This window comes from Hyperoodon ampullatus (assembly GCF_949752795.1).
Source record: "Hyperoodon ampullatus genome assembly, chromosome: 12".
NCBI classification, from domain to species: Eukaryota; Metazoa; Chordata; class Mammalia; order Artiodactyla; family Ziphiidae; genus Hyperoodon; species Hyperoodon ampullatus.
Window position 1 is genome coordinate 41,105,712 of NC_136925.1, and position 23,626 is coordinate 41,129,337.

Below are 23,626 nucleotides of genomic sequence, written 5' to 3' on the forward strand. Positions count from 1 at the left end.
CATGTTAATTGTCTGCTCTGTGTTGGGCATCATGCCAGGTGCTAGGAGTGCAGGAGGAATAAAACCCAGACCCTTCACAAAGAACTTACAGTTGGCTAGGGAGATAGACCCATACTTACAAGCTATTTTCCCAGGAGTGGTAAGGGGTTTGTGCAGTCATCTGCTTTCTCTTACCCAGGTGGCTGCTTAGAAAGGCAGCTGTGGTCAAAGAGGTTTTCCAAGAGAAGCTCTACCCTATAAGTATCACAGTATTAAATATACAATCTGTGTCAAGCAGTGAAGCATTTGGACATGTGCAATATCTATTTTAAATAGAAATGAAGTTTTGTGTTTATGTCACTTAAACATTCTTCAGTTCACTCCATGATGCCTTTAACCATTGGAATAACCATAGAAGATTCATCAAGTAAGTTGTAAGAAGAGGCAGCCAGGTACAACAGAATGTCCTTATAAAAGGAGAAACTCCCAATGCCACTCTACCCACAAAATGCTGCCTATTTGTTTTTTCTAAAACATTCTAATTTTTTTTAATTAATTATTTTATTTTTGGCTGTGTTGGGTCTTCATTGCTGCATGTGGGCTTTCTCTAGTTGCGGCGAGCAGGGGCTACTCTTCATTGCGGTGTGTGGGCTTCTCGTTGCTGTGGCTTCTCTTGTTGCGGAGCATGGGCTCTAGGCGCACGGGCTTAGTTGCTCCGCGGCATGTGGGATCTTCCCAGACCAGGGCTCGAACCTGTGTTCCCTGCATTGGCAGGCGGATTCTTAACCACTGTGCCACCAGGGAAGCCCCATTTTTTTTTTTTTTTTTTAAAAAAGGATATCTCCGCCAGAGATGTTTAAAAAACTGTAATTTTGCTTCTGAGGTATTTGCAAGCCTTGCCTCTTTGGTTTTTTGACATCATAAGCATCCTGAATAAAATAACATACTGCAGCTCACAGGGAGACTTTGCATCTCTGCAGGACAAGTGTAATCTGAAAAGCTTCGAGGCACACACATAAAATTTTAACATTAAAAGTTGTTGTAACGAGTTTTTCCTATATTTAAAAAATCCACACTGAAACAAAGTCAATTAAATTTTATTACAACCAAGAATATAAAATAAATGCAATGTAATTTATTTTTGTCTTAACAGTCATTTCGGGAAGGATGTCAGGACAACTCAAAAGCGGGAAACACTCGGCTCCAAAGCAGCAGCTCATCCTGCACCCCGCGGAGCAAGCCTCGCTGGAAGGCGGGGTGCAGGGGCGGGGGCAGCTGGCTCTGAGTGCACACCTCGCAGCAGTGTGTGGAAAGCACACACGGTCATGTCTATAATCGTATAAAGAGGGACGCGTGCAGAAAATGACTGAAAAAAGAGACAACAACAGGTACACTTCACAAATAGGAATTATGGGAAATACAAACTAGGCAGTTTAGAGAGGATATACTACATAACATATATAAAAAGTACTTTAAATTGTTAAAAAGGACATCTTCAGTCCAGATTTTGTGTAATACTTTTAGTGTCTACACAGACAAATCTTTAAAAAAATTAAATAGTATTAATTTACTAAATATTTAAGAGATAACAGTGCATTAAGGATTTTTTTTTCATATAATACATACATATCACTCCTTTGCAGTGATAGCACAGAAGAGTAAGTATGGCCTTAGGTACAACACATTTTTAAAAAATCCTAAAACAATGAACGTTGCTTTACGATATTTGTGACTATTCTTGAAGATTAAGGAAACCTAAACAGCTATGTTTTATATAAAATATTATTTATACTTGAATCCTTCAAGCCTCCTTTAGTCTAACTGCCATTTCACTGCCTTTCTCCATTCCCCAGAAAGATAACACGATAGAGGTTAGGATTTATAATTTTCATAGAATATTCCTTCATTGTATAGTTTCTGTTACATACAATTATTCAAAGCAGATTAAGCTGCAAGTCTTATTGTCCAACTATTTTTTCTTTTATCTTTAGCAGAGAAAACAGCATCCTTTTAGAGGCATACAACTAGCAGTTGCTTCACCAGGAATGAGGCAGTGAACAGGTAAGCAAATGCCATCCCTTTCCATTCTTAAATGTAAATTGCGTTTACAAGAGCAAAAGAGTAGTGCAGAAGGCTGAAGTTCTAAGTACTAAAGTTTTAAAACCACACAGATATAAAAATATACATGTCCTTGGTTTTTGTATGTTACTGCATGATCTACTTCATCATAAGGATTGTTTCAGCCTCATAGTATCAATCCTGCCACCAGGCTACCTTACCCTTGACTCAGCTGTCCTGAAACCCTAGAATCCCTTTTCCCAAACACAAAACTTACCAGAAAGCTAACTCGAAAACTGATTTGTACTATGGAGCGCAGAAGACCTTCACTTTGATTCCTTCCTTCCTTCCCATAACCTCCCCTGGTTTGGAAGTCCACCCTGCATTCTCAGGGGACATTGATGGTAATACATTTTTATAGAGGAATGGGGTCATTTGGGGACCAAAAAGGTAAATTTTAACCTCAAAAAGCTTCACAGGTCTCCTCCGAGGTCCCACAGTTTTAGGGCCCATAAGTATGTTAAAGGCTCTGTTCCCCTTTACAAGGAAAAGGAAATTATGAACCAAAATTATTTCAAAGGGTAATGAGCACCAGTGGGCATCACCAACTCTCAGGCAAGAGCACAGGAGGAAAGGGCCAGTACCAGTGCAGTGACCAGAAACCCAGTCACATATGTAACTGGCATATCTGGCTAGATCCTGTGTGGAGATCACCGGGAGCAACTGAAAAAATCCCCTCACGGTTTCTGTATCAGTTCTGCCACTAAAATTCACTACATACAAGGAAAGCAGGGTAGTCCCATGATCATATAAGCGCATATCACAAGGATTTATATCAAAGTTGCTTGTAAAGTATTAAGGGGCATGATATTTTGGTTCATGCACGTATTTGGGTTTGTCTTTTACTAAATGTAAGCTCTCCTTGAGGGCAGGAACAGAGCTATTTTCATTGTAATTTCCTACAAACACTTAGTTGTGTTCTGCCTACAAGGGCCACCCAACTGTTGTTGAAAGGCTGCTGTGAACGTTTCAAATATATATTAATGCCTGTGGTGATATTAATAATTGCTGGCTTTCTTGAAGGTAGATAAACATAGAAACCTCTCCATGACACTTGTTTATTACAGAGCAAAATTTGGAATAATAACTCTCTCCAAGTGGGTTTAGAAGTAAACGAATAGGCCTTCATGTTCTAAGATGGTTTCATTTATAAGCCTGTCATCCCAGGAAAGCTTCCTGTCATGGAATCAATCATAAGCTCTTCAAGGACAGGAAGTATGTCTTGCCCTTTGTGTCTTACCCCCCAGCATAATGCTGGGCACGAGGTGAGGGTGCAGGTCACAGGACAGAACTTTACTTGGGTAGCTACATTATGCAGAGGGCTACTAATTTCTCATTTGCAAAAATGGAAGGGGTAAATTACTATGGAGACAATCAGAAATTCCTTCCAGTGGAGCATGTCAACAGTTTCATCTTCAGTGTTGATGAGTGTCACTGTATAGTCTTTGTTATTAATAAGCATTATTATGCTGAGATCAGTAAGGTCCTTGCTGGCTACAGGATCACATCAATAGTGCAAAATGTATACTGGCTTCTGTCTAAAACTTATTTTACTTGTATATGGACCCAGAGTATCATAACCAGGTAGATAAGTTCACAAAGAAGAGTTTAAAAATGCATATAACTTGCATATACAATAATCAGCTATTTCTTCTAGCTCAAGAAAACATTAAAACGAGGCTGGTGCTGCTAGTAGCATTTAGAAGAACACAAGTTTCTTGCCCCTTACATTACAATGGGAGCTCTAAGTCTTTACATTTCCTTGTGACTCTGCTGAGCGTCCTTACGCTGGCTAAGAAAGAGCTCAGCCTCTAAGTCATAGATCATAGAAATGCAAATAGCACTTATCTAATAGGTCGTATACTATCTGCCCATAGTTTAGGCACAATTATTAAGTTTTCTCCTAGGGGCAAAAGAAAGCATTCAGTGCAATGAAAAGATTCTTGATAGAATTAAGTTTCAGTAATAACAGCAAAATTATGCATACATAATACATACTTTAAACATGAACAAAACCTAAATTTTAAACATGCTTTAAAAATAGTCACTCTATGTCTAATGCAAATACGAATGGAGAACACTGCTCTTTATTTTAAAAGCAGATTAATTTGCAGGCTTCTATTTGAGTACCCTTGATTATGTAAGAAAGTTACTCAAACTGACCCAGATGTGAAGAAACCAACAGTTCTTTAGAGAAGCCAACTTTATGTACAATACACACTAAAAGCTTTTCCTTCCCTTTGATCAACATTACTCCTTAAAGAAATCCTAGTGCAGTTAATATTCTCTTCAGTTTTCTGGTGTGGGTCACCAGAGGACTGTATTTCATCAAAGCTCTTGAAACCCTTTTTAAAGTAGACGTAAGCTACATGAAGGTTAAAATTATAATTCTTAATTACTGGATACTATTCAGAATAAGATGATTCTGGGAACTAAGTTCCATATGAATGGTTATATAAAAATTACCACATACTTTAGTTCTTCATAGCATAAAGCATAGTAACTGCAAAGATCTAGGCTGTTTTTGGTTGCAGGTTCCCTCTGTATCACCACTTGTCTTTTTATTAGACCTTCCCTGAAACTAGAGAAATAAAAACATAATAGTAAAGTACTGTGGGACAGTAACAGTTCCCATTTAAGACTTCCATGAGCAAAAGAGTTATATTCTGTGAAAACAACATAGTGCTTTAAAAGGTGCATATTTACCTGTGTTGCTAGATCAGTTCATGAAGCACAAAACTATACACCACTGGAATCCTGTTTCTAAAACATTAAAATCCTAGTAAAAGAGCTTTGAAAAGATAAATCATAGAGATTGCTACAGCATGAGAAAGGTGCACCAGGAAATCCTTCCCCAAAATGCTGAAGGTTACAGAAGTTAAGTGCTGGGATTAGATCAGACGCTTTATCAGAGAAGTCACAATGGAACACATGCAGGGAAAGGGTGCCGGGAAACTTCACGAAAATCTTCTTTAAGTCAATAAAGACATCAGTCAGTCCTGCAAAATGCTCAGTAAATAGTTTTCCTCCTAAGTGGATGAGTTTTAAACAGCATCAGAGTTTGCATTTTTGGTTCTCTTCAATGCAGACGTCATATTGCTGGAGTCTGGACCCGCTCTGGCTGTAGCGGGTCAGTAGCGGTGGGCCTGGTGAGATGGGTGGTACTGTGCGCTCTGCTGAGATGAGGAGGAATAGCCTAGTGAGCTCTGGGACTGAGAGGATCCCTGAACACTGCTTTGGTAATTCAGGCGCGAACTGGAGTGCTAGGAGAAGAAAACAGGAAAAGGGAGTGACTGATGGAGGAAGGGAACAGCTCAAGATGCTAATCACAACAGGACGGAGAGATGAGCCATTCTCATCAGAGGCTCCGGGTTCTGACCCATCGTAGCGACAGTTAATTTAGTTTGTTAATACATTTTGCTGACTTGACATCACAGCCTGCCACCACTGTTCTGGCATGCACGAAAGTTGGCTGGATTTCTTTGGGAGATAAGTTACACTGGCAACGAAAGGTAGAGGGGAAACTTAGGCTAATTCTGGTTAGTTTTTCTTTGCATAACTGAGATTTGCAAACAGGAATAATCAGTTTGGCATATTGAATCAGTCGTGTTCATAATGTATACTGACGTGCTGTTAGTTTTCTCATTATAAATAACGAAGTTGTTGTGATTAAGAAATCATCTTTTAGAGAAAAGAGTTTTCAGAGGGAGAGGCTAGAGTGGCATCAGCAGCATCACCTACATGACAGAGCCAGGCACGGTTGGGTAGGGGTGGCAGAAATAAGTGCTTTTTATAAACTTCAGGTAAAATTATTTTTTTTAATTATTTATTTATTTGGCTGCACAGGGTCTTAGTTGCGGCACCCGGGATCTTTAGTTGTGGCATGAGGGATCTAGTTCCCTGACCAGGGATCGAACCCAGGCCCCCTGCATTGGGAGTGTGGAGTCTTAGCCACTGGACCACCAGAGAAGTTCTTCAGGTAACATTTAGAATTTTAAAAAATTTCATATGTGAAAATTCTCTCGAGAAGGCTGAGACAAATGTATTTCAGTTCAATGTATTTTTATTACCTTAAATGAAACATTCATCTTCATAGTACCAAGGGCAAATATGAAAAAAATATGTAAAAGAAAAATTCACCTATAGAATAAGAACATGGTGCCTGGTTAAATATAAGCATAGCTGGAACCAGTGTCTTTGGCTATGCCCAGAAGGCTGGTTCTTCCTGTGAGCGAATTGGGAAAGATCATATGTAATAAAGCTATTACTTGGAGTTAAAAATGTAAATGACCTTGAGGTGGCACTGGCGGTTTGCAGAAGGACAAATCAGCAAGCGTGCCCCACTCAGCGCACAAGAGGCAGCCAAGCTGGACTTGCAACATCGGGTCCAAGACAACAGAGCAATAAGATAGTCTTGGTTAAAAATAATCTCGCTTAACTCCTTCCTGTGTTACACAACTCTGATGAGTTTTGTTGTTGTAAGAAGCCTTTCCAGATCCTAACTATGTTTTATTGTCACTTTATTATGGGAAAAAAAAATGTCCTTTCCATTCACAAGGCCTACAATTGCTGAGCTGGCTACGACTGCTTTCACTTTAGCTTATTAGACTCAGCATAATAGCTCCTCCGTACTGGATAAAGAACAAATGTGTCGATAATATGAGAGTTGCAGACAGGTGCAATGGGACTCCCTCACCCCTCATGTTAGTCTTTCAACTAGCTGAGAAAGCTACCCATTTCACAGATATGCTATTTTATTTTTAAGTAGACAGCTCAGTATGGACAAAGAAAAGCATCTGAAGAACTCCTGGATTTGAAAGGAATAAATACAATAGCTAAGTAATCTGTCCATGATCGACTATAATCAGGTTAATATAACACAATCAGAGACACAAAGATGAGCCAGTATATAGTAAAGGTTTGTTGCTCATATAATAAGAATAAACTAATGTTGGGGGAAAACTGACTTTATAGTAAAATTCAAATATGTTCATGACTACTACCCAAATAGCAAGCTGTTTTTAGCAGATCAAACTGATGCCTTGATTACTTTAATTGGAACCAGTGGAAGTGCTATTACATACTCCTCTGCTTGCAGGGAATCTTCCAAGATAAGTTCTCAAAGTAGTTGTGCTGAGATATTCAGAATGTAAAGCCAGTTAGACAGCTATTTATTATGTCTTTCTTGTTAATGTTTCTCTTGTTTCCAGTTCCTAATCAGTGAGTTTATGTCTCCTTGCCTGTGGTTTTGTTTTCTGTTATCTGTCTCTCTCCTATGTGCTTCTTCTCCACCAGTTCCCTGAGGGACTGTGGTTCTAAACCTTTTTTTTTTAACCTTTAAATTCCTTTCCCTTCTTAGATCTTTTCTTACCTTGTTACTACCTTGAAAACTTTTTTTTCCCCCAAGAATCCCTACAGTTTTCACCAGTATTTTTACCTCTCTCTCCAAATACCAATCCTTAGACTTTTTTCCTTTAATTTCCTGAATTGGTAATACCTTTAATTTCCTGAATTGGTAATACAATTGTAGTTTTCTTTTAAATCTTAATAACAAAATGTATTTTCTAGTCTCAAAATTATTTCTAGTGAGATTTAACAGTTATTCCTGAGAAGTCTCAATCTTAGTCCCTTTCTCTTCTATGTTTATGTGGCTACTTACTGATTATTTCCTCCCAGTGATGGCAGATCCTTCTGAAGTATGCTGCTAATTTTTTTCAAAATAAGCCGCCATTCCTCTCCCTTTCAATTGCTTATCTATCTAGGTATCTTTTTCTGACCCAAACCTGACAGGCAGCTGTAAGGGTAAAATGAGACCTTTTCTTTGAGGAGGAGCTGCCTGCCTCACCTTCCCTCCTCAGGGTTTTAGGATAATCAAGTCAAGAAACAAAATATCTTGCAATTACATGAAATGACAAAATTCTTCATTTTCATATAACGCCCTAGAAACAGGATTGTACAGTTTGTATAGTCAAACTTTAGAGTACCACTTAATTCTAAAAGGATCTACTATAAGTCTACTTCCCATTTTATAAAATGTATTGTCAAAAAAGAGACAACAGGCTCAAAATGGAGTCACCTGTGCTAAGCCCACATCACCAAACTGAGACAGTGCCTAACCTAACTGCAGTTTCAGCCCCTCCCAGGAATGTACTCCTCCCCAGTCCGTCTGGAATCTCCTAGTCAGCACTAGAGAAGTAATCTACTTGTAGACTCCTGTAGTCCCCAAAGGAAGGTGCCTGGGCCTGAAACAATCAGCTCTCTGTTAGGGTCCTTGTCCCACCTCCTTCTGCCTATAAATGTCTTCCATTCTGTACAGCTCTTCAGAGCTTCTCTGTATTTGCTAGGGGAGATGCTACCGGACACATGAATCACTGAATATAGCCAATAAGACCTTTAAAATTTACTCAGTTGCATTTAGTTTTTTAACAGTATATCAACATTAAAAAGTACGAAATTCAGGGGAGTACCTGATAATCTGACGGCATTACAGGCCCGCCTGAGTTTGTGCCTGAAGGCCCTAGCCGCGGTTTCTTGTTTGGAGGCACCTGATTAAGGCCGGAGTCCTGACTGTGCTGCAGCCCTGCTCCGGCGGCCCCGGGCCCCGCCCCGGCCCCTCCTGCAGTCCCGTTGGCCTGGGTGCTGTTCTGCTGCTGTGGGGCTGCCTGTGGAGGGGCTGCTGCCTGCTGCGGCGGGGCTGCAGGCTGCGGATGTTGGTTCTGCTGCTGTTGCTGATTCTTGTAGAGAGGAAAAAAAAGCAAGCTTGCTGTGGAACTAAATTACATCTTCCATGACACGATATGCACATGAGACTGCTGACCAACCTGGGGAGGGACCTCTGTGGGACACCAAAGTGACTGGAATGACCAGAGAATGGAGCAGCCAGGGAATACAGCAGCTCCAGAAGTCAAAGTACTGAGCCCCGAATAGGACCCGTTCTCTGAAGTTCATTTAGATTGCACGGTAACCCTCCAAATCAGTCACAGACATCCCACTGAAGAGCACAGGCACACAGGAAATAGCAACTCATTAAAACAGCTATAATAGTCTTTTCAATCAATTTGGAAAAGTAGGGCTGTGTGGGGAGGAGTCAACTGCAATCAAAGAATAGAGTGATGCTTTAAAAGCAGCCTGCATAAAGTGACGGCAATGACACTGAACAAACAAAAAGCAAGAATTAAGAATCAGGGAATAAAATAGGCAATAAAACAAATCAGGAAGTTCATTTATCTGTGAATGCATATTTCAAATCGCAAAGTACATCTACAATAAAGTAAATACATAATTAAATAAAAGGCAGTTAAATATATAGGAATTACTAAATTATCCATTCCTAAGTACAGTATATACCTTGTCACCTTTCTCTTCAGGTTCATCTTCATTAAGGAATTCTCGTTTGGGGTACGGAATCTGGCAGCCAGCAAACACACTAAAACCCATGAAAAGAAAAAAAAAGAATTCATGTCATGATGTAAAATCTACAATATCACTGACCTTGTTCATTTAAAATTCCACTTTTTTTTCTTAAAAAAGAAAATTTTTTTCTTAAAAACAATTTCACTTTTTTTTTCCTACTCTTCATCTGTGGCTGGTTATGCCTCTAAACACAATTTAAGCAATAAGAAAAGAACAATTTGTCATCTAAGTTTTACACTAATTGCCACTTTCAATAACAAATCTTAACTGTGGTTAGCTAGTTGACATATATGACAGAAATTTCTCCACACAAACTTCATCAGCACTAAAAACAACTGAATGTGTATTTGCTTCAACAGTGAAAATAAGTTTCTCAAGAAAAGCTGCACCTCTAATAAATCCAAGCACGATTTATATATGTGGGTGTAACAAGGATGGGGAAATGGAGGAGTCTGGTTGTACAGCAGACACACAGAATTTTAAAATCTCAGCTCCCTACTGATTTGGTGTGAACTGTTCTGGCTGACCGATCTATAAAAGTCCCATCTGTTCTCAGCTTTAGTTTTTATCTGTAAAACGGATTAATGGTCATTCCTAAAATACTTGTTTTCATTCACACCTCTCTACAGCTTTGCCTGTTTCAAAATAAAGGACCTCTCTCTTGACTAGTTTTTCTCTGAGGCAGTATTAACAAAGAAAGTAAAATACTTCAGTAACAAGTGCTTCTCTTACTTTCAGCCACCATCCAACATCCTCAGCCTGGAGCAAAGCACACAGAAAAGGAAGGATACATACTCTAATGTCGGCAAGGGGTCCTCCTGAAAATAGGGATCCTGCAGAGCCTGCTCTGAGGTAATTCTCTTGGTTGGATCCATAGTAAGGAGTTTCTGAAGCTAGAATAACACATAAGAAATTGACAGCACGTGAAAAGTTTGTTTCCAAGTCAATGTTTTGACTTTTGTGTTAAGGTCTAATAGAATTAATATCAAATGCCATTTTGTATAGCTCACCACAATATTAATACACTAGACACATTTATGTGAGACTAGCAGAAATCATTAGCATTAGAGCCCTTTTAGAATTTAATTTTTTTTCTGCTGATAAACCACTGGACAAGGCTAAAAGTCAAGGGTGACATCTCAAAAGAGAAAGATTTAATTTTGCCCCAGCATCCACCAATTTCCTTTCTTTCTAAAGAGGAGGAAGAGCTGGGACAATTCCGTGGTAAGCAGGGTGGGGTGAGGGCTGTGCTAAAGGATCCAAGTTCCCAGTCTGGGAGAGATGCACCTACCAAGAGGAACACTTTGCTGTCAGGCTTGACCTTGTGTTTCTCCATGTACTTTATGAGGCTACTGTTGGCGTACCTGCAGACATGAGAATCACACACTATTAAGAACACTCACACAAGTTACAATTTTTAATGGAAAGTTCCAAGATTGGTTTTCCTATATGATATGTGTTAATTTAAGCCATTGTTTTTTCTGATTAAAAAGGAACACATAACCAAATGTTGGTAAATGTGTGAAGAAATAAGAATTGTTACACACAGCATGTAAGAGTTTATATTGTTAAAATTACTTTGTAAGATAATGACTCATGAACTATAAGAGTTGAAAATGTGAGTATCCTGTGACCCAGCAATTCCTTTCCTAGGTACATACTCTATATAAGGATATCAACCCCTCAGGCTGAAGGGTGAGTAAATGGGTATTATTCATTTTATTATTCTAAATAGACTACATATTTTCATCATATATATTCTTTCCTATATATGAAATACTTCAAATTAAAAAGGTCAAAAAATAGGTAATATATGTTCATGGTAGAAAATTTAGAGAATATAAAAAGCATAAAGAAAAAAATTGAAATCACTCAATCAACCTAGCAGCAATAAAAAAAACACTGTCATCAAGATTTTGATAATTTTCTTTTGTCCTTTTTTCATGCATATATATGATACAAACCCAGGGGCATTTTTGTTTTTATATAAATTGTGCTAACTTTTTTCACTTAATATTGTTTCATAAACATTTTTCCTTGCCAAATGCTCTTTAAACTTATTATTTATACCGAATGTATATTTTCTACTGTTACTAATGATGTTTGCTTTACAACAGTTGTAAAACGCAGGTTCTTGAAGGTCAATCTAGTACACATGTAGGGAGACAATACTGCATGGCAGGTGAGAATCAGAGACCCCTACCAGACCCTGGCACAATCATTTACCAATTGTGTGATCTTGGGCAGTTAGTTAACCTCTAGGAAAGCCTTAGGTGCCTCATCGTAGCTATGTGTGGCTGCTTTGATTGCCTTCTCAGGATAAATTCTTAGAATTATTAGGTCAAAGGGTATGTACATTTCAAAGCCTTCTTGCTACACAAACCTGGCCCTCAGACCAGAAGCATGGGCACCAGAGAGCCTGCAGTAGGAAATGCATGTACTCAGGCCCTATCCCAGATTCTGAATCACAATCTGCATTTTTAACAAGGTCTCCATGTGATTTGTAGGTACATTAAAGTTTGAGAAGCATTCATTCTCACCAGTAGCATATAAGTAAGCGTGCCCACTTATTATATACCCTTGCCAACACTAGGTATTTTTATTTTAAAAAATCTTTGCCATGTACATTAACAGTTATTTTCCTCCAATACCAGGAACATTTTTATTGGCAAGGTAGCCATTAAGTTTGGTAATGGAAAGAAACTTTAAAGTTTATGTAGAAATGGAGTCTGTCAACATGGCTTTAGTCTTTATGTTGAATCAACTGATTTCTTGGGTTAACTCCAGATTCTAGGTTATTTGTTTCTATCATAATATAAAAGGTCTTGAAGTTGAGAAATCTTATTGCTCAATTCCCATTGTGGTTTCTTATTTTTCCTAGTATTAAAGCTAAGATAAATTCTTTGTCATTTTCTGAATTATCCTCTTCCAGATTTGCTACAGTTTAAGAGCTGAACAGTTTTCAAAGTAACTCAAACTTTTTATATACATTATAAAGCATTTTATCAGACCGTGTTTATTCAAACATTCAATTTTTAAAGTCAACTTACTTATTTCCTTTTAATTCTATTTTCACCTTGCCTTCTAATGAGCTAATAAGACCTGACACATTGGAAAGATTACAGCAACTTCTGTTGTTATCCTTCACAATTCACTTTAAGAGTAATTTTTTTGCTTCTTTTTATCTAATATAAACAAGTTATTATTCATTTACTTTTTATGTCATTTGATATAACATTTTCTGGAATTTTTTTTCTTTATTATACTTTAATGACATGTATGTATTGTATTAGATTTAGCTAATTTTTTTTTTTTTTTTGCGGTACGCGGGCCTCTCACTGCTGTGGCCTCTCCCGTTGCGGAGCACAGGATCCAGACGCGCAGGCTCAGCGGCCATGGCTCACGGGCCCAGCCGCTCCGCGGCATGTGGGATCTTCCCAGACCGGGGCACGAACCCATGTCCCCTGCATCGGCAGGCGGACTCTCAACCACTGTGCCACCAGGGAAGCCCAGATTTAGCTAATTTTTAATAAATTCCTTCTTGTCTTATGCATCAGTAGCCTGATTTTATGTGGATAAAATTGTCTGCTTAGGAAGTATGGCTCTTATCTCTGAACTTTTCCTATTACCTTTCTAACTGAATTTCAGTTATCTTTTTAAACTTCTCTCCTTTTATCTCTGGTTATTGTAAATACTATCATTCTATGTAAAATTCTTCCTCTGGCCTTTAAATACTAAGATAAAATGTTAAGTGCCTTCATTAATTTTCTCTATCTTTTATATTACTAGTGTATCATCAGTTACTTGAACCACTTTCTTTCTTTCTTTTTTTTTTTTTTAACGGTACGCGGGCCTCTCACTGTTGTGGCCTCTCCCGTTGCGGAGCACAGGCTCCAGACGCGCAGGCTCAGCGGCCATGGCTCACAGGCCCAGCCGCTCCACGGCATGTGGGATCCTCCCGGACCGGGGCACAAACCTGTGTCCCCTGCATTGGCAGGTGGACTCTCAACCACTGTGACACCAGGGAAGCCCGAACCACTTTCATTTAATACCCATTTGACAAGTAAGTAATGAGACTGCACTATGTACCAGGCCCTGGGGATACCTATAATGGTGTATAAAATAGGCACCATCCATATTCTAGAGGGAAAGACGGTAGCTGTTCAAAAGCCAACTGCAGAGCAAAGTGATCAGTGCCAAGAGAAGCAGCACAGGATATGCTATGGGAGTACAGAGGGGAAGCACCTAACTCAGACTAGAAGGTCAAGGGGAAATCTCGTCAGGATAGAAAGGATAAATAAAGGAGTTAATCGGATGAAATAGGTGGGAGGAAAGTACATCCCAGACTGAAGGAACAGCGTGTGTAAAAATCCAGAGGTCAAAGAAAACTTAGGGGTTTTGAGGCTCTTAAAGAAATTCATGATGTCTAGGCTATAGAGTACAAAGTGGACAGAGGTTTAGGAGATGAACTTGGTGATGCAGAAGCCAAGGCTCTGTAAGCCATATTAAGAAATTGAAAGCAATGGTGAATTAAGAGCAGCTTGAAGACTGACATGATCAAATGTGCTTCTGGCAATGACTGCAGTACAGACAGTGAGGTGGAGTGAAGACTGAAGGTAGAAATCACTTAGGAGGCCGCTGCAGGATTCCAGGCGAGAGACGGTGGTCTGGCCTACAACAGTGGAATGGTAGTTGGAGAGAAATACAAAGATCCAAAGGATATTTAGAACAAAGAATTTACTAGATTTGCTCATTGTTTAGACACTGGGGGGTAAAATGGAAGACAGGGAGATAGAAGAAGGATCAGGGATACCTCTCAGGTCTTTGGCTTGAACAATCAGATGAATCATGGAGCTATTTCCTAAGATAAGAAATATAGTGGGAGGAGAGGTTTAGGAGGACAGATGATGAGTTCAGTTTTGGACATGTATTTTGAAGTATTTATGGGACATTCAAGTTGGGATTCCATAAGGCAATTAGATAAATGGGTCTGAAACTTGGGAAAGAGATCTGAGTAGGATGTATAAATTGGGAGCTATCAGCATAACTGATGGTACATTGTAGCCATCAAATCACGGAGACTGCCTGGGGAAATGTCTAGAGTGAGAAGAGAGCCCAATTCAGACCCTTGAGCAATGTCAGTGCTCTCTTTAAGGGATGAAAAGAGGCAAGGACCCTACCAAGGACTATGTAAAAGAGAGGCCCAAAATGATTAGTGCCATTCTCTGCTTTTCTTTATGATGTCTGCTTTTGTTCCTACAAGCCATCCTGTCCTGAAATTTTTCTGTGAAGTTGCCCAAGAGAGAACCTCTTCCATCTTTTCCTCTAGGTGTGCACATTTATAACAAACTCCTCTCACTTCTACTCAGCATACGTGTCCCCACCAGTTTGTTTTACTCAAATCCCAGGCCATGTGTTCTTCCTCCTGCCACCCTTCCTGGTTGCCTAGCCCAGCATTTCAGTCACCAGTCATTACTTAGATAAAGACAAAATCATAGTTGCAGCCTTGAACTGAGCCTTTATCAAGCTAAAACAGAAGAGACATTTAAACTATCCACTGACCCTTAAATTCTTAAAAGTTTTAAAATACTACAGCCTAAGCCTGGCATATATGTTAACAACATCTGGAATTTCTTCTTTAAATCATAAACATAATTAATACACTAAAATCTAAGTTTCTGGTTTAAATAATCTCTATCTTTTTAAAAAAAGAATTAATTTAAATATTCCCATTGAATATTACTTATATGTAATATGGAATTACTTACGTTGTTCTTCTAAAGTCTTTTTGAAGTGTGGGGTATTCTGGCATCTTTCTAATATCTTCCCAGTCTTTATCTTACAAAAAATATTGAATATTGTTATAGGAAACAGTGTTACTTATCAAAAATCTAGTTATTTTAGCTTAAAAATATACATTAAAAATACTAAATATACATTAAAAATATGCTTTTCAAAAAGAATGTTTTTGAAATATGACTCATTATTTTGAAATAAATAAATTACCTGCAGGAAACCCCATGACACTAAATATCCGATCTAGTTGATCATGATGAAAGGGATTGCTTGTTTTTATATCTTCCTGACGACAGTGAAAAATAGGTTCTGAAGTCAGCAATTCAGCAAATATGCAACCTATTGCCCATATGTCTATAAAGGAAGAAAAACAAGTTTTTGCACACATTTATTATATTTCTTTGGTTATAATTTCTGGGTATAATCACAACCTACATATAAAAATACTTTTTGGGGTAGGGGGATGGACGAAATAGGTAAAAGGGATTGAGAGGTACAAACTTCCAGCTATAAAAAAGTCAGAGGGATGTAATGTACACATAGGGAATACAGTCAATGATACTGTAACAACTTTGTATGGTGACAGATGGTAACTGGACTTATTGTGGTGATTATTTTATAACGTATAAAAATATCAAATCACTATGTTGTACATGTTAAACTAATATAACATTGTATATCAAGTATAACTTTTATAAAGAATCCCCAAAATAAAAAAAAAAATTTTTAACTTTTCAGTGAAGCAATACACAAAATACAATAAGTATGTTAAGAAAATATATATATCACATGAAATAGCTGTATCATCACATAACATACTGAAAGCCAAATAAAATACATTTTCTTGTAAATTTCCTGATCAAGATAAGCTTGGGAAACTCAATTTAGCAAGCAATGAATTTACATTTAGGCAAAAGCCTTTCAAACCACTATTAATAATTTAATCGCCAAAGGAGTCAACTGATAACCTACTACAACGCATAATACTCAAGATCTGACAGACTGAAATAATATCATCATCAGGTACGGTGATACATTTCTTTAAAGCAATCAAATGCATAATGACAGCAGAATTTCTGAGCTGTCAGTCTAGACAGACAGTACAGATCGCACAAGAAGATCTGGAAAAACTCAACTTTTATCTGAAAGACATCAACTTCAGTTTTTTCAACAAACAGTAAGCTCTAGAAGCTGATAAATACAAGTATATATAGACACTGCACGACACCAGTAGAGATAGATGTGATCCGAACACATTCACTTAGATGGTGCCCCAACTCTCCAATGTGCCAAGATAAAATTAGGCATCTTTCAAAGTTTTATTAACTATTTCAAATAACCAGTTATGGATTATTCTATTTGGATTTTATACATTGAAAGACTATAATATAGTTTTAATTTAGATTCTAAGAGTATAATGTTATATTTACAATGTTTTGCCAAATGTACATGTGAATTAATTCTTGTGAGATGTATGTTCATACTCGCCCACTTAAATAAATGCTGTTTAATGAGTATTTTTTTAAGTATTTTATTTATTTTTTTAAATAAATGCTGTTTAATAAGTTTTTTTTTTTTTAAAAGAACACACAGGACTTCCCTGGTGGCACGGTGGTTAAGAATCCACCTGCCACTGCAGGGGACACGGGTTCGATCCCTGGTCTGGGAAGATCCCACATGCCGTGGAGCAACTAAGCCCATGCACCACAACTACTGAGCCTGCGCTCTGGAGCTCTGGAGCCCATGAACCACAACTACGGAGCCACGTGCCATAACTACTGAAGCTCGTGCGCCTAGAGCCCGTGCTCCACAACAAGACAAGCCACCACAATGAGAAGTCCTCGCACCACAACGAAGAGTAGCCCCCGCTCGCCACAACTAGAGAAGGCCCGCAGACAGCAACAAAGACCCAATGCAGCCATAAATTAATTAATTAATTAATTAATTAAAAAAAGAATGAGTGAATGTGTGTGTATTTATTACGTCTGCTATGAATACATTTCAAGCCTAAAGATAACTAATGTGGGGATTACTCTTTTTCTATGTCTTAGCTTTTTTCTTAACTTCTATCCAGAATAAGTAATTGGGACTTGACTAAAATTAGAAATTAGCAATTACGTTTTTATCTTTAATTTGTAAATCTTATTTTTACTGAGTAAGTAAGCTGCAAGCTGGTTAAAATTCAATTTCAGTTCTCTTTACCCTGAGGAAATAAGAAATATAGTTGGTTTCCAATTCGTACCCAATTACCTTTATTTCCAAAAAACCACATCTATTTTTTATTCCAACAGTAGAGCAGTTAATCAGAAAATATTCATAAAACTATGCTTCTCAAAGTGTGGGGACCACATACAACAGAATCGCCAGTGGTACCTGTTAAACACAGGCCTCACTACCATGGGTTTGCTAAGAATCTATGAGAGTGAGACAGATTTTGGTGGGGCATCATTTAGTTTAACAAGGTTTTGGGCTGAACCTGCCTTTTCTTACTGGAAATCTCCCTTCTAGACATAGACTGCATAGTGCTTGGTAAGAGCCCAATGCACGTGGGTGTCTGCTGTTATCACATCCTGTACTCCCACCCTATGCCCTGGGTTATCTCACCATCAATCCTGTTCTAAGGCACCACCTGTTGCTTCCAACTGACACTCCCCTTCTCTCTGGCTTACATTTGGTTTCTTCCTATCCTCTGGTGCCTTCTGAGATTGTCTAGATTTTACTGTTCTCAATAGAGAGACCTAATAACAGAAAAAGCAAACATAATTCTAAATGTCTCAAAAATATAGCCCCTCAGTAAAAGTCATTCATTGGAATGTAAATAGAGTCAGGGTCTGATTTTCACTCCTCATTCTAAGGAGCGCTCCATCCCTTCCATTTGCTTTTTGTAGTTCTTCATTCAACGACAGCTGCCACTGTCCTTGGCAGACAGAGTGGCAGCCTCTGCTAAGGGGCCTTATTTACTATAAGCTCAACTGCCAGGGGACAGGTCTAAGGTCAGTCTCACACTCCTCTACTGTTAAACACAAACTGGTTTTCCTCACAGTGCTGTGGCTACTCATAGCCTTTTTCACTAATTTAACAAAATCCTTTAGCAGTATTTATGAAGAATTATAATATTCCACACTGTGCTAGTGTCTCAATCCCCAGACAAAGAAAGTATAAATGTGTTCTGGGTATCTGAGTTTTGCAGAAATCAGACCTCCTGACGAACGAGGACATTACTATATTTTAATTTTTGTTTCCCTTTTTACCCATGAATAGGTTAATTATGAGTCTAATCTTTTCAAACGTGAGAACTTCAATTATAGTTCTCTGGCTGCCAGCAGGTTTTTCATAAGCTTAACAGAAAAAGGATTGAGCTTAGTTGTCTATTTTTAATAATTTTATAGCTTAAGTGCCTTTATCAAATAGAACTCAACAAAAGCAGCTAAATGTAGTCAAAACAGATATTAGTCTAATGCAGGTAAACAGAAAATTCAAGAAAAGGAAAATTTAAAGAAACACACTTAGCAAATTTAAGTACCGTACAGAACTAGCCCTTCACATTAACAGTACTATTTACTCCCTCCCTACCCTCTCTTTTTACCTCCTTTAAAGCAATATCTAGGTCTGAGGACAGCTCTCTCTTCCTGACTCCCTCAATTAGCAGCTGGGACCTCTGAGGACACTGTAACGACAGGTAGCAAAATCTCTGATGCCTCTGTTCTGAAGGAGACTTAAAATTTTACAGAGTATGTTTATAACAGGTTTTCTGACTCAGTTTCTTCACTTGGTGAGATGGCAAGATGCTGAGCACAGCTAATCTACCCAGGCTCTATTTCCTACCTTAATGGAGAAACTGCCATTCTGAAAACTGTAATGGCAAGAGAGAAAGATTAGTCATATTGTTTCTTGCTTAGGAAAGGACTGACTGAGTAACTTTTCCCCAAATAGAAGGGGCTCTCTCCAATGACTACACTACTCCCGTTTTTCTGTTTTTCTTTTTGTGAAGAAAACAAGTCTAAACCTCTCTCCAGTTCTTCTGATTGATAGTAAGTAAAAAATAACATTTGCATGTTATCGTTTCTATAGCAACTCAACAAGATCAGACACTTCTATCCTCTGAAAGAAAATGATTTCTTTTTTTAAAGGAATCATATTCTCCTATACAGTTAAAAATCCAAATCTACCAGATTACAAAATCTGGGAATATAAACAACAGGACTTTTACAAAGAAATTTTAAGTGGTTTTTACAAAGCAGCTTTATTATTATACCATTTAGTATTTATGATAATGCAATATCATATGATAATATGATAATGTAATACTTACCAATTATAAGTAAATCATTTTAGACTAACTTACCAATGGCCTTTGTATAATGCCTTGCACCAAGCAAAAGTTCTGGAGCCCGATACCAAAAAGTCACAACTACTGGATCCAAATCTGCTAGTGGCTTTAGAGGAGAATTGAATAATCTGGCAAAACCCATGTCAGCTAAAAAATAAAATAATAAGAAATCAGGTTGGCATGCTATTATAACCATGCAAGGTCGATGACAATAGCCACTAACCTTATAAAGCAATCCTTTTTCCTCTCTTTTCAACCAGTGGTCTGTACCAGGCACCAAATCTCCCCTTCTGAGGTAGATACTATTATTGTGCCTGTTTTACTGATGAAGAAACTGAGGCTTAGAGATACTCTGACTTGTCCAAGTTCATAGAACTAGTAACTACAGAGTCAGAATTAGAATCCAGGTCCCACTTCAGATTCCTGGCTTTCAGAGACAGAATAATATTCTTAAATATTTTTAAAGTAGAAAATAGTCTAAAAGTTTCCATGATTGATTATGACTTCTGTTTGCCTATATATCGAAAAAACCTGACTATATCTTAGTTCAGTGTGTGCTAGAGTTGGCTGGCTCTTATGGACCCAGCAGAGCTAATTCATACACATCTTTTGAACTCAGTGTTCAGTAACGTCATGTTTGTGGCTTGAAATTGGCTATGGTGGGAGTATTTACATCATGGAAAACAGCAAATGCTACAAATTGGGGTTTTTTCCCCCAGAGAGCCAGTTGTTGTATAGTTACCAGCACATCACATACATGTTTCCAAGAACATAGATAGAACACATAAGAGAGAATGTTATAATTCAGCATTTAACAAAGGTCTATACCAAAGATAACTAATATTAGAGGTACACAAAAGTAGTAAAAAGACTATTACTATAATAAGGTGTTGGTGACTAATTTTCTTAAGATTTCCTAAAGAATAAATACCTTATACCTATAAAGTACTTCAGAGTTTACAAATGATTTTCACACACATCATACATCACTTCGTCTAATCCTCATAAGAATGCTGGTTTAATAAGTACTGCCCTTGCCACACTTATGTGATGAAGAATCTAAGGCCCAAAGCAGTTCAATGACTTGCCCAAAGTCACAGGGGTAGGAAGTGAAAATGCCAGTACAAACAAAAAGCATGTTATAATTTAGCAGCTACATTCTTAACCATGGAACTGATATCCAATAGATTACACACATGATAACTGCATGTCACAAGGCAAAAATCACAAAAATGATAAACCTCTATAAGAAATATATAATATACACAGTATATTTTGATTGTATAAGGGTCCCTAGTGTACTATACAATGCACAAATAGTACACTAAAGTTTCAACTACAGAGTATCATTTAATCTAAAACCAATATACTATGATATACATTAAATTTTTAATTTACAGTGATTTTGTTTCTTTAGAGTTTGAATAATTTACAAGACTTTCTGAGAATGCTTTGGAGGACCCAGGTCTTAAAAAATAAAGCTACCCAAGGATGCCTATGCTGATGCCTACACTTTCTTAAGCAAATTTCCCTATAGCAAATGCAAATATTCAAAACCATTCTACCAATATTATACCTACCTCAAAGCACTGCTCTATATATTTAGTAGATCCTGATTATTGTTGATGGCAAAGTAATATGATGGAATACTCTTTCATACATTGAAAAGCATGCTATTTTTAAGTAAAGGCTAAAGCCAGTATTTCTCCCCTTATTCTCCACCTTCTAACTTTTATATAAGCCACATCTGTTCATTGAAAAATGAAATCAAGGCCAGACGAAACAATAAATATTCTTAAAAACAATTCCCATCTATTGTATGAACTTTAAAGGAGTTTCAAACCATTTTTCAAATAATTACTAATTTAGACAAAAGGTAATTAGCCTAAACATTCCTAACACCTATCTTCCTAAAGTTAGATATGAGTGAAATTGTTCAATTCAAAATTCTGGTGTGGGTGCTAATTAGACAGTATCAAATGATAGAAAAGCAGCAGAAGGCAATGTCTACTGCCAAGGAGCTTACATGAAGGTGAGATGACAAAATACATGGAGTAGATAAAAATAAAAGGGATAAGTACTGTAAGACTAAAGGAGAGTTGCTGCTGGTTTCTACTAGACTTGAAGTCCCTTGAGGGAAGGGGCTATGTCTCCTTCACAGTTTTATCTGGAAGAATGTCTGATAAACATTTGTAGGAGTGGACTAAATCGAAAGTGGAACTTGAGCTGGATTCTGAAGGATGGATAACTGTGAACAGTAAAGGCAGTGATGAGCATTTTAGGTAAGGCCTGGAAGTCTTCAGGTTGCTGGGGAGGGGAAGCCTCAGATACAGGGAAGGGCACAGTATGTTTTCCATTTGACTATGCTTTCTTTCCCTTTCAGTCAAAAAAGAACTGTTATAAAGTGTGAAGCATAGACATCAGAGCATTACTGATTTTTTTTAAAAAATAATGTGCTATTAAAACAAAATTTAAAAACAATTTAATCAACTAGATTAATTGTTCACTAGACCTTTAATACCAATTATTGCTTACTTTTAACCCTGATTTTATCTCTAATCTTGGACAGAATTATAATCCTAAAACTCTTAACAATAAGGCAATTAACTGGCCTGGCTAGAATACAGAATTTATGTTGAGGAGTAGTATGGCTATTTGGGAGAATAAGGAGAAGACATTAAGTTTGGTGACTGGCATAAATGTGATGACTGGTACAGCATGGGAAAGGATAAGATGATGATGATGAATTTGGTTTGGAATTAATGCAATAGAGGTTGCCAGCAGAACATCCAAATAGAGAAAAACATTTCATCTAGGGTGAGAGAATAGAATCTGAGATCCAGATCTTAGAATCATTTTCATAGAACCCAAGCTTTTGAGGCCACAACTTATCAATTTCCTAAAGAAGTAATTGTGGAGGGAGGTCATGTCCCAAGCCAGTGCCTAGGCTGTCTTGAAACAAAAGGATAATAGGAATAAGAGGCAAAAATGAATAAAATACAGAAGTAACAGCAAAAGCAGTAGACAGAAAAGTAGAATTACATGATGTCATATAGACCAAAGGAAAAGACGGTCACAAGGCCAGACTAGCCAGAAGAACAAATAACAAGACAGTAAAGGAAAACAACAACTAAACACAGGCGACTAGATTTGGTAAGACAGAGATCATAGATGGCCTTTTAGAGAGCAGTTTCAATAGAGGGGTGGAATTAAGACGTCAGATAATAACAAATTAGGGTAAGTGAAAACAGTGCGTAAACATCATGTATTTTAGAAGTAGAGGAAGAAGGGGAAAAATTGAACAAATTGTAAAGAAAACAAAATGGATATGAGAAAATTTATGTTAAACTGGGGTGAGGACTATGGAGAACAGTATGGAGGCTCCTTAAAAAACTACAAGTAGAACTACCATACGACCCAGCAATCCCACTACTGGGCATATACCCTGAGAAAACCATAATTCAAAAAAAGTCTTGTACCACAATGTTCATTGCAGCACTATTTACAATAGCCAGGACATTGAAGCAAACTAAGTGTCCATCGACAGAGGAATGGATAAAGAAGATATGGCACATATATACAATGGAATATTAGCCATAAAAAGAAACGAAATTGAGTTATTTGTAGTGAGGTGGATGGACCTAGAGACTGTCATATACAGTGATGTAAGTCAGAAAGAGAAAAACAAATACTGTATGCTAACATATATATATATAGAATCTAAAAAAAAAAAAAAAAGGTTCTGAAGAACCTAGGGGCAGGATAGGAATAAAGACGCAGACGTAGAGAATGGACTTGAGGACAGGGGGAGGGGAAAGGGTAAGCTGGGACAAAGTGAGAGAGTAGCACTGACACACACACACTACCAAATATAAAATAGATAGCTAGTGGGAAGCAGCCGCATAGCACAGGGAGATCAGCTCGGTGCTTTGTGACCACCTAGAAGGGTGGGATAGGGAGGGCGGGAGGGGATGCAAGAGGGAGGGGATA

At 37.8% G+C, this 23,626-nt stretch overlaps 1 protein-coding gene and 1 long non-coding RNA gene across 4 annotated transcripts in view; both read right to left on the reverse strand.

Moving 5' to 3' along the window:
- Positions 1-1,060: 1,060 nt before the first annotated feature.
- Positions 1,061-4,932, reverse strand: LOC307061614. Its single transcript, XR_013811190.1, has 3 exons — positions 4,804-4,932; positions 4,571-4,678; positions 1,061-1,345 (listed from the first exon to the last, which is right to left on the reverse strand). It is a non-coding gene; the product is annotated as an uncharacterized lncRNA (long non-coding RNA).
- Positions 4,933-5,228: 296 nt separating this feature from the next.
- CDK19 (cyclin dependent kinase 19) overlaps positions 5,229-23,626 on the reverse strand; it is a gene marked incomplete at both ends in the record, with an annotated part of 180,061 nt that continues 161,663 nt past the window's right edge. For 2 of the 3 annotated variants that reach the window (XM_079716932.1, XM_079716931.1), the window contains 8 exons: positions 5,229-5,360; positions 8,565-8,831; positions 9,445-9,523; positions 10,306-10,403; positions 10,802-10,874; positions 15,279-15,348; positions 15,517-15,660; positions 19,652-19,783. In XM_079716932.1, the coding sequence (XP_079573058.1) occupies positions 5,229-5,360; positions 8,565-8,831; positions 9,445-9,523; positions 10,306-10,403; positions 10,802-10,874; positions 15,279-15,348; positions 15,517-15,660; positions 19,652-19,783 (995 nt within the window). The remainder of the gene's footprint in view (positions 5,361-8,564; positions 8,832-9,444; positions 9,524-10,305; positions 10,404-10,801; positions 10,875-15,278; positions 15,349-15,516; positions 15,661-19,651; positions 19,784-23,626) is intronic. The other variant, XM_079716933.1, reaches the window with a different exon arrangement.